The sequence below is a fragment of the Phalaenopsis equestris genome, unplaced genomic scaffold (genome assembly GCF_001263595.1).
Source record: "Phalaenopsis equestris unplaced genomic scaffold, ASM126359v1 Scaffold001122, whole genome shotgun sequence".
NCBI classification, from domain to species: Eukaryota; Viridiplantae; Streptophyta; class Magnoliopsida; order Asparagales; family Orchidaceae; genus Phalaenopsis; species Phalaenopsis equestris.
This window is the reverse complement of record NW_018165561.1, coordinates 78,004-90,372: the sequence shown is the minus strand read 5'-3', so window position 1 is coordinate 90,372 and position 12,369 is coordinate 78,004. Positions and strand designations below refer to the sequence as shown.

The window sequence follows — 12,369 nt, the reverse complement described above, 5'->3', positions numbered from 1 at the left end:
TTACATGTCTAACACCTAAACTCAATTCTTAAATATACGCCGCCTTATCTATGCATGAAATGATTTATTTCAATTTTTAAAAGTTGTAATCCTGGTATTTCTGATATGATAAAAGATTTGGGAGGGAGAAATGGACAAACCAATTTTTAGGTGTTTGATGTATAAATACATAGAAATTGGGTGATATGTATGTAAAGCCTCAATTTTTTATTCTTTTGGGCAGGCCTGGATGCATTCCAAGCTGAGAAGGTTATGGAAACTCTTCAACAGCTTGCACAAGAGGGACATACTGTTATCTGCTCAATACATCAGCCTAGAAGTTCAGTATTTAAAAAGTTTGATGACTTAGTGCTGCTATCAGAGGGTTTAGTTGTTTACAATGGTCCAGCGAAAGATGAACCCTTAAAATACTTTGCAAAACTTGGGTAAAAAGCTTTATATTTTGATCTATCCTATTCAATTATGTGCTTATTTTTTTGCAGTTTAATTCTTAAAAAGATAGAGCTTATATGTTCTATTTTTTAGGAGAAGGTAATTGAATAAAATTTTAAAAAAATCACATCATTTCAAGAAAGTTATGTCATGTAGGAGTAGAAAATTATTTCAAGAAAGTTGGCAATAGAGGAGTTTTTCAAGAAAATTATTTCAATTTCAGGTTTATTTCAAGAAAGTTGGCAATAGAGGAGTTTTGTCATGTAGGTAGTCAACGTAAAACTGTGGTTTTTATTGTTTTTTAAATCAATACTTAGTTACAATTAAAGCTGATTGGTGGACATTGGGGAACATAAATGATTGTGAATGAATTTTGAAATTGTTTAGGGGTATTTACACGCATATCGGACAATTCCCATGTAATTACATATCTAATACCTAAACATTAATTCTTACATTCTTACATTTGTAACGATCAAATCTTCAAATCACATAAAAAATACCATTTTTACTAACTTTTAAAAGGTGAAATACGCCTTTCTAAGCATAGATAAGTGACATAAATGTAAAAATCAAAGTTTAGGTGTTATATAGTTGAATACATAGGAAGTATGTGGTATTTATGTAAATCTTCCAATTGTTTAATGAGAGCTAGTGTGGAGTTGACAAATAACTCTCTTGCCAAAATAATCATTTTATGAAAACCAAAAGGGATTACACATCACCAAATGAAATAAGCATGTCATAACATAAACTAAATCGTACATAATTGTAAATCATGTTGCTTCCGACCGCTCTGCTAGGGTTTCGCCCAAGGAGAAACCCTGGTTTGATTTCTGACTCGACGGAGCGGTTTTCCTCACTCGACGATGACGATGAATCGTCATCTTCTCTCTCGCGCCAAACAACGAAGGGCTTCGGCGTCTGCTACGGTTTCGTCGTCTTGGTTTTGTGTTTGCTAAGTTGCGATTTCGTCTTCTTTGCCTTGTCTTTTGCGCATTTCATTTGCGATTCCTGTCTTCTGCTCAGCTTCGCCCTGAACTCTTCGGCTCATCTTTTTTGCTCTTTGCCCGACTTGTAGGGCTTTTCTTTGTTGTGATGGAGCTTCCTCTTTTTCGATTGAACCTGAAAAAATCTCCTTTGCCCATGTGGTGGGTAATCCTCAGGGGGAGACGACAGTTGTCTTCCCTTCAAATTATAAGGAACATCATGATGGTACATGTGACTGTCTCTTTATTAAGAATGCAAGCAGAAAAAGTGGGAAGACAACACTCTTTTTCTCCACGTCAGAAATTTCAACGCTGACTGACAAATTCAAATTTGCTCTTATTGAAAAATTTCAGTGGGAACACGTATCTATGGAAATTATTAGGAAAATTTTTTATGACCTCAAATTAACGGGAAAGTAGAAAGTGGGGCTCATGAATGTGAAACATGTATTGATTCAGTTAACCGTGCCTGAGGACTACACTCGCATTTTCTCCAGAAAATATCTTAACATTGCTGGTAAACCCATGAAGCTACTCAAGTGGTCTCCTGATTTCGACCCAAATCATGAGACTCCCACTGTACCGGTATGATTTAGTTTACCTGGTCTCAAACTGTATTTTTTTCATCATCAGATTCTCTATTCTATTGGGGTTATCATTGGGGATACTTTGAAGCTAGATCTACCTACTTTTAACCTAATCAGACCATAATTAGACCTTTTGTGACCAGAATACTTGCGGAAAGGGATATTACTTTATCTGATGTTTCTGAAGTCTGGTTGGGCACAACCCATAATAGTTATTGGCAACAAATCGTCATGGAGCACAAGCCCCCATATTGTACTCACTGTAAGATGTTTGGTCATGTTCTTGATAAATACCACAAGTTTTATCCAAATTTGAAATCTTAACATTGCTGGTAAACCCATGAAGCTACTCAAGTGGTCTCCTGATTTCGACCCAAATCACGAGACTCCCACTGTACCGGTATGATTTAGTTTACCTGGTCTCAAGCTGCATTTTTTTATCATCAAGTTCTCTGTTCTATTGGGGTCATCCTTGGGGATCTTTTGAAGATAGATCTACCTACATTCAACCTAATTAGACCTTCAGTGGCCAGAATACTTGTGAAAAAAGGATATTACTTTACCTGATGTTACTGAAGTCTGGCTGGGCACAACCCATAATAGTTATTGGCAACAAATCTTCATGGAGCACAATCCCCCATATTGTACCCACTGTAAGATGTTTGGTCATGTTCTTGATAAATGCCACAAGTTTCATCCAAATTTGAAATCTAATATTTAAGTGAATAAGGATGGGTCTAACCCCACTGCTCTAGACATTTTAGTTCCACCTGAAGAGGATACTACCAGACAAGAGGTGTCTGTTGCCCTTGAAAACCCCCCATGATATTGTTGTTACTGTTACTGCTAGTGATGTGATGCTGACACCTTCAAACCCCATAGGAAACAATACTGATGGACTATTACCTACAAATGATAGTATTCAGACTGATAATCAAGAGAACCTCGTAGCCCCACCTTTTTAGAAAGTATTCGGTGTAGAGGCAACTCATACTTCACATATAGTAGAACCTATTGTGGGTACTACGGTTAGTATTCCTTCTGCTTCAGCTCTACCACCCAATCAGACTGATTCTTCGGATGAGAATTGACATGTCTATTCCAGGAGGAAGAAGAAGAATCGAGACCGACTCCAGCTTAGGAACATATTGGATGATACATTGGTTACTACTGACAATGACAATCATCTTACCAGCTTATTAGCTTGCTCCTTTCCTCGAAATAGAGGCAGAGGCAAGACCAAATTGGGTCACTCCTAGCCACCTGATACTATGTATTTTGATAATGTTAGACTTTTTATTTAAGTATCTAATGTATTTTTCTGTTTTTTCTAGTTTTAGAACCATCTGTGGTTTTTGTGTGAGCAAGGTGTCATGCTTGGGCCATATTTTACAAGTTGCAATTTCACATTATTTTATCTTTCCTTAAAAACTTCTCTCTATATATATATATATATATATATATATTACTTCAAGAAAGAGTCAATCGTGCTCTTGCTTCATATGGTCTTTCATAATTAGTGTTGTAACTGAACCGAGTTGAGTCAATTATGTCATGGATTGGACTTGGCTTAATCGAATCATAAGTTATCCTTGTTTAGTTAGAGCTTGAGCCGATCTTTCACATATATGTCTATACTTGACTTTGCTTAAATTTCTTAATATTTATACTTGATTTGTATTTTACTTTTTTATTTTAATTGAACAAATAAAAATTTGAATGAAGATTTGATTTTTCATATAAAATAAAAATTCTCTTTGTACTTGATTTTCATATATGGTTAGTAAATAAGTTAAAAATTTTGAATGAGGGTTTGATTTTTATATAAAGTTATTAATAAATATTTTACAAATATAAATAAATAAGCAATTGAACAAATTTCAAATTATTTTTTAATTAGTTCATTCCAAGCAAATAAAATATTGCATAAGTTGTAAGTGAGCTTTTTTACGATCAAATAATATGAATAAGTCATAACAAATCAATTCACTAAAATAACTTGAAATAAAAAAATAAGAAAAAACACATTAAATTTACATGCTTATTAGTATTAAATTATAGTATATTACTATTAAATTTATAATTAAAGAATTTATAAATAATCAAATTATATAATATAAATATTGAGCATTTAATATGTTATTTGTTAAGCAATAAACAAAATTGTTCATGAACATTAATAAACCAGTTGGATTATGTTCAAATTTGGTTCATTTAACTTTCAAGTTTTAAGTGTTCAAATTTGTTTATTTATTAATTTGAAGAAACATGATAGAATATTAATCAAGCCGAGTTTAAGCTATTCAACAAATGCATCGGTTCATTTACAACCCTTACTACAATCCTCCACTCTCTGTCCATCTTCAAATTGCTCATGTGAGTTCATTGACAATGAATTTTCTTTACTAGCCTCAATAAATATTGCTTCTAAGTAGGGTTTTTAGTTCAAGTTGAATTGTCAGGTCGGGTCCAACTTGAAGTTGACATGGCCCAAATATGCTAAACCCGAACTAGACCTTTTTTTTATGAGTCAAAATACTTTACCCAAACCTATCTCCACCCGAACTGATCTGTCTAACCCAATTCTTATAGATAATGCAGTTTTATTTTGATCAACATGGCCCAGTTAACCAAAATATGCCACGTTTAACCCAATTACTTAGACCCGACCTTGTGTAAACTAAATTTGAATAGTAATTGAGTCAATTTCAGGCTATTTGAGTTGCTCAATCCCAACCTAATTTTAGAATTTTTGAGTCAGGTTTGGTTGGATTGTTGGGTCAGTTCATTTATTGAAACATCTACTTCTAAGCTCTAAAAGTTTGTTATCCTTTCGCCTTCATGTGGATATTGGTATCAATTACCCATTTCTATAGTTTTTTTGCTTTATGGCATTTCTCTAAGATCGCTGCTATTGAGTTGAAGAATCCACTGCCTCAGGTACGAATGTCCAGATCATATGAATCCTGCCGAATTCCTTGCCGATTTGATATCTATTGATTATAGCTCTGCTGAATGTGTGCATTCTTCGCAAACAAGGATTGACAAACTTGTTGCCGAGTTCTCGCAGAATTCTCTTGTTATGGAATGTGCAAGTCCGGTTAATGCTTCGAAGGATTTGAGTTTTCCAACCAAGTTCGCTAGAAAATCCTTAACTAAACGTCGAGCCGGATGGTGGAAGCAGTTCCGATTGCTCCTTAAACGCGCATGGATGCAGGTTTTTTTCATGAATTTTTTTCATGACGCAATTTTACCTTCTTTATTTTTTACATTTATACTATCCAAATCTTTCCTATCACATCACAAATATCATTATTTTAATTTTTAAAATGTGAAATACATTCATGCATTTGGTAAGGTGGCTTATATGTAAAAATTGAAGTTTGGGTGTTAGATATGTAAATAGGATATAAGTGCCATGCATGCAATCTTCTTAAACGCGCATGGATGCAGGTTTTTTTCATGAATTTTTCTCATGACGCAATTTTACCTTCTTTATTTTGTACATTTATACTATCCAAATCTTTCCTATCACATCACAAATATCATTATTTTAATTTTTAAAATGTGAAATACATTCATGCATTTGGTAAGGTGGCTTATATGTAAAAATTGAAGTTTGGGTGTTAGATATGTAAATAGGATATAAGTGCCATGCATGCAATCTTCTTAAACGCGCATGGATGCAGGTTTTTTTCATGAATTTTTCTCATGACGCAATTTTACCTTCTTTATTTTGTACATTTATACTATCCAAATCTTTCCTATCACATCACAAATATCATTATTTTAATTTTTAAAACGTGAAATACATATTTTCATGCATTTGGTAAGGTGGCTTACATGTAAAAATTGAAGTTTTGGTGTTAGATATGTAAATAGGATATAAGTGCCATGCATGCAATCTTCCTTTTTCTTTATTATCACTGTTATAACTGACTAACATGATTTTGGAGGTAGGGAGGGAGACTTTAAGGCTGCTGTTATGGAAACTTGTTAGAGCTTAACGTAGATTTATATAACTATGAAGAACTCTTTAGTTTTTATTGCTTTTATGTATAGGAAGATTTACGTACATAACACTCAATTCCTGTGTATTTACATATCTAACATCAAACTTCAATTTTTGTATACATGTCATCTTTACTATGAATGAAAATATGTATTTCACCTTTTAGAAGATGAAATAGTAGTATTTTTGATGAGATATGAAAGATTTGGTTGATATAAATGTAAAAAAAAAAGTTTAAGTATTAGATATGCAAATGCATAGGAATTATTTGTTATGCATGTAAATGCTCCTTTTGTTTAACCACTTGTGCTGAATTCAATGAGTTTTTTGCTTAGGCTTTTCGTGATGGGCCTACAAATAAAGTCCGGACACGAATGTCCGTTGCAGCTGCAGTTATATTCGGATCCGTTTTCTGGCGCATGGGAAGATCACAAACATCTATACAAGATAGAATGGGACTTCTTCAGGTAATTATATCTTTTATTTTTTTATTAAAGAACAAAATTATTAATGATGACATTCAGCTATGGCACTATTTTCTTAGGAAGCTTTATATAAATACCACTCAATTCCTACGTATTTACAAAAATAACACCAAAAATTCAATTTTTACATGCATGCCTTCTTACCTAAGCATGAAAAGGTGTATTTCACATTTTAAAGGTTAAAATGGTGATATTTTTGATGTTATTTGAAACAGATGTAAGATGTAAACTTTAGGTGTTAGATATGTAAACATATATGAATCGGGTGCTATGTATGTAAATGCCCTTTTTTTAACTAGTTTGAATCGAGCCCCGAAGTAACCAAGGTTAAGTTGATCTATTTAACTTTTGCTTTTAGAATTTAAAATTTTTTAATATTTGAATTTGGAGCAGTTTGGAGAAGTTCATATGAACTTCACTAGATGCTTCCCTATTCAAACGCCAAGTTCACATAAACTTGGCCAAATGTGGTTAGAAGTCCTAGATAGAACTGGCGGTCACTTTTGTTTGTGGCATTTACATGCATAGCGCTCACTTCTTATGGATTTACACATCTCACACCAAAACATTCATTTTTATATGCATAGCTCCCATTTCTTTCATATCACATTAAAAATAGCGCTAATTACTCTTTTTAATGATCAAACCAACCTTTTCATACATAGGTAAAGTGTTATGTTTGTAAATATGAAAGTTTAGGTGTGAGAATTCATAAGAACTGAGTGCTAGATATGTAAATTTCCCTTTTATTAATATGGCTGGTTGGCAACTTGTTGAACAACCTTTGGACTTACTCTAATCATATATGCGATTAGTTTAGTGCTTGTCATCCTATTTATTTACTTGAAATTAGATATTGATAAGAATTGAAGAGAATTGATGATTTTTTCTTGCTAACATTTGTTTAGTATTTGATTCCAGGAGAGTTTCTGATAAGCAGTAAATAAAATTAGAGGATAATAATTGTAGAATAATTATAATTATCTATGAATCAATGAAGTTGTGGCTTTAAAGAAAATCAAGGTTGGAAAATTAGTATGACTTGAGGATATTCCAATTGAAGCGTGAAAATATTTAGAAGATTTGGGAGTTTATTGACTTACTAAACTCGTCAATATTATTTCAAAAACTAAAATGATGCCCGCGGAAGAGAGGAAGAATATTTTGGTCCCCATTTTAAAGAATAAAGGGATGCACAAGAGTTTGCAAGTTATAGAGGAATAAAGTTGATGTGTCATACTTCAAATTATGAGACAAGATAATTGAACATAGGTTAAAACGTGCTACAGAGATTTCATATAATCAGTTTGGATTTATCCCGGGCAAGTCTACAATGAAAGCTATACATTTATTAGGTTGGATGGAGAAGTACAGAGAGAATAAGGAGGATCTACAAGAACAACAACAATCTTTTATCCCACTAAGTGTGGTCGGCTACATGAATCTTTTTTCTCCATTGCGTCTAATTAAGTGTCATATTTTTCATTTAATTCAAATAAATTAAGATAATTTTTTATACAATATGCCCAAGTATTTCTAGATCTACTTCTGCCTTTCTTAACATTAGTGGAATCTAAAACATCTACTCTCATAACCGGATCATCAAGAATAAGTAGATCTACATTTGTTTTTTATTGATTTAGAAAAAGTTTACGATAAGGTTCCAAGAGAAGTCTTTTGGAGAGTTCTAGAGAAGATTGTTCAAAGTGATGGTGATATAGATGGGGATGTTAAGAGTAGAATTCAAGTTGGTTGGTTGAAGTGGAGGAATGTTTCGGGCTTTTTTGTGTGATAGAAAAGTACCGCTTATACTGAAAGGAAAATTTTATAAGATGGTGATGAGACCTGTAATGCTCTATGGCACAAAATGTTGGCCTTTAAAAGAAAGTTACGTGTTGCTGAGATGAGAATTCTCAGTTTGCATGTTTCTCAAGTTATTATAAATTTAAGTATCTCATTTTTTCTAATTCGTGTAATATTTTCTGATTTTATGTTTGAGTGTTTAACATATTGGTCGGAGCACATGCATGTGTTTAATTTAATAAATTTGGACATGCTTTAGAGAATTTACATTCTTTTCAAGGCAACTTACATGATTTTTGAGGCATGCCAAATTCTAATTCATCTCATTCATTTAGCTTTTTGTGCGATAGTCTTTGACTGATGTTCGAGCGTTTAGCACAATGATTGAAGCACAGGAGTACATTTTTTACTTCAAGTATTTGAATATTTAGAGAACTTGCATGCTTTTCTAAATGACTTCATGGTTTTTGAGGCATGATATTTTAGTTGATATTAGAGAACTTGCACGTTTTTCCAATGCATGCCAAGTTTTTTTTTGGAATTTGTAAAGAGCACTTTCTATCCATTTATATGTATGTGTTATGTAGTCAGTGGCGTATTGTGATCTATATTCTTGTTATGCATTAAAAAATAACATTTTTTGCTTGTATTAGTTCACTATTTGCTGAATTGCGAGTTGCCAATGAAAAATTCTTGTTCGTACCCGTATGTAAGTTTTCAAATTCTCTCTTTTCTCATTCTGTGTTCAAGCATGCGTCATGTTTCACTTTTTGAATTTTTATTTTTTAATTTCACATTCTCTTTTTCATCTTTTTTTGTTCATAAAATTCTTTTCATTTTTTGTTTTATCCTCTACAGATTTTGTTTTATCCCTATAAATAGATTGATTTTCTTTTCAAATTTGGCCCATCCACAAAGCAAGGTAGCGTTTATGCTGGACCATGCCCTTCAGTAAAATTTTAGGGGATTTACATACGTACCACTTGATTCTTATGTCTTTACACGTCTAACATCTAAACTTTGATTTTTACATTTATACCACCCAAATCTTGTGTCACATAAAAAATATCACTATTTTAACATTTAAGTGTGAAATATACATTTTCATGTATAGGTAAGGCTGCATATATGTAAAAATTAATGTTTAGGTATAGATATGTAAGTATGTAAGATTTGAGTGGTTGGCATGCAAATCTTCCTAAAATTTTTAAGCCACTACGTGTTTCAATGACTGTTCAGCCATTGTTGTAGTTGTTCTTATAGGCGTTCTTAAAGTAATGGAGTCAATGCATCCATGAAGAACTACAAGGATGCGCTTTTCAAATGAAATTTTAATAAATCTTTATCTTTTTGCTGTTGAAGGTAGCTGCCATAAACACAGCGATGGCGGCACTGACGAAAACTGTAAGCGTATTTCCGAAGGAACGAACGATCATAAATCGAGAGCACGCAAAAAGATCCTATGCTATGGGACCATATCTACTATCCAAATTGCTTGCCGAAATCCCCATTGGAGCAGCGTTTCCATTGATGTTTGGCTCAATCCTATATCCTATGGCTCGTCTTCATCCTTCCTTATCTCGGTAAGCCTCCTTTTGGTTTGTGCAGTATTTTCCGATGCTTGTTCATGTTCAAAACCAGAGCTTAACCAAGAATTTTAGAAAAAAACTCGGTTTGATGGTAGTTTTTTATAGCTTGATTGATGGCAAAGTTTGACCTATTTCATTTCGAATGAGAGAGCCTTGTGAAATTTAAGTTGGGAATTAGTAGAAGCTGAATTCAAATTATCGAGATCAGGAGTTGGAAGAAAGTAAAACGCACAAAACACTTCCAAAAATTTATACATGTTCACCCATATGACTACATTATGCTGATTTTGGTTTCACAATGGTGATGACAAATTTTACTTAGGAGGATTCAGAACGTATCCTTTATTGTTCTTTTATCTTAATCTTTCTTCAATAAAATATTAATAATGACTCCCATTTTATAATAATAAAAATTAGGGAAGTTGAATTGTGTGTAAAATCTCTAAAATATTATTAATAAAATTACTCCCAAATATTGGGTACCTTACTGAGAAAAACTTGTTTTTGCCGTACAATATTTAGACTTCACAGCAGAACAAATGTATGCCTAATAATAATCTAATTTGCTATACTTTTGCTGTATAGCTAAATTCTCTTAGACCAAGCCCAAGTCAAATCGTGAGCCGACCTTTATCAACTTGTCGATTCAATTTGTCATCTAAGTTTAGTATATCAATTCGGTTGGACAAATTAGCTCATGAGTTCATTCTGTCAATTTGACAATCCAGTTAGGCCAATCAATTTGGCAATTTATCTCGTCATACTAGTTGAGAAGGCTACTTCGACTGCTTCTTTTAACAAGTCAATTCGATTTCTTCAAACTCGTCAAGTGCCGAATAGTTCTCCGTGACGGATAAACAACCAGGCCACATGTCCAGTTATTTCATTTTATTTTGATGTGTTGCAATTTATTTAGAGTATCTTAATTCAACCCAATCCTATAAATAGGATAGGTTATCTTAATGTACAGGGGCAAATCTTTGTAATCTATTTCATACTTACTAAAAAATCCTAGAGCTTTCTTCTCTTTTTTTCTCTCTATGTTCTTATGTTCTTTTATTTGCACAACTCTTATCTAAGTGTTGTGAGGCTACAGACAACTTGGGACCTAACAAGTGTTATCTACTTTAAGTATATATCTCAACAAATTCTTGGAAATTGTCAGCATTTGTTATATTTTTGTATTGATCATACTATATATTTGGCAACTTTCACATTATAAATGCCAACCTCAAAATCAAGTAATTAGCAAATAAGTTTAAATCCATTAAGAACACTGAAAAAATGTAATAATCCCCACCCTATTAACAAGGCCCTTAACATCCTGTGTTTCACTCGACCAAGTACACTTCTAAAGATCGTACATAGTTAATACTTGTGAACCTTTGCTTATAGAACTTCAGATAGTCTGACTTCATTGTGGTTATTATTAGAAAAAAATTGGGTCAGTATAGATCCAAATTTTGATTAGGATGAATTTTAAAATCGTTGAATTTATTTTTAGGTTATTTTAATATAATTGTTGATTTATTCTTCATGTATTACATTTATCTTAAATAAAATCTAACAAATTTAAAATCCATTCTAAGTTATAACCAGATTTTGATAAGAATATCCCGAAGAAAATTTTTCTCTTTATTCATAACTTGGCAATCAGATTCATTGTAACCTTTTTGATAAAATTATGTTTCGAACTTATCGAAATGTTATTTTGTTGGTGCATACATATTTTATTTTTATTTGAATTTATTGAAATAAATGAAAAGATATTAATGTTTTGAAATTATCAAAATATTAATAATATTATATTTGACTTAATGAAAATATTGGACTTTTTGCTCAGATTTGCACACTCAATTCTTCAAATCATGGACAAAAAAAAAAAATAAAAGTGAAATTGCATGTGCATCAGCTTTAGTCTATGCTATTTAGAAATCTTCTATTTTTTCAAAGATTTTAAACTGTAAGTTTGATTTCAGGTTTGCAAAATTTTGTGGTATCATCACAATGGAATCATTTGCTGCATCAGCAATGGGCCTAACCGTTGGAGCCATGGTTCCTACAACTGAAGCAGCAATGGCAGTGGGGCCATCACTTATGACCGTGTTCATAGTCTTTGGGGGTTATTATGTAAATGCCGAAAATACTCCTGTGATCTTCAAATGGATTCCTCAGATTTCTCTTATTAGATGGTAGTACTTCAAATTTACTTGTTATGGTCATCACTTATTAGATGATACCGCCCAATTCCCATCAATTAAAATATCTAACACCTGAACTTTACTTTTTTACATTTCTACCACCCAAAGTTCTCATGTCATATAAAAAATACCATTATTTTGACTTTTAAAAATTGAAATACACCTTTTCCTGCATAGGTTAAGTAGTATATATATAGTTACACACACGCACACACACATACATACATACATACATACATATATACATACATACATACATATATACATACAT

At 32.5% G+C, this 12,369-nt stretch overlaps 1 protein-coding gene across 1 annotated transcript in view; it reads left to right on the top strand.

Annotated features, from left to right (window-relative positions):
* Positions 1–223: 223 nt before the first annotated feature.
* Positions 224–12,369, top strand: part of LOC110033280 (ABC transporter G family member 7) — a gene marked incomplete at its 5' end in the record, with an annotated part of 34,972 nt that continues 22,826 nt past the window's right edge. The window contains 5 exon segments of the mRNA XM_020737205.1: positions 224–425; positions 4,949–5,225; positions 6,356–6,487; positions 9,671–9,891; positions 11,877–12,089. Of these exon segments, the coding sequence (XP_020592864.1) occupies positions 224–425; positions 4,949–5,225; positions 6,356–6,487; positions 9,671–9,891; positions 11,877–12,089 (1,045 nt within the window).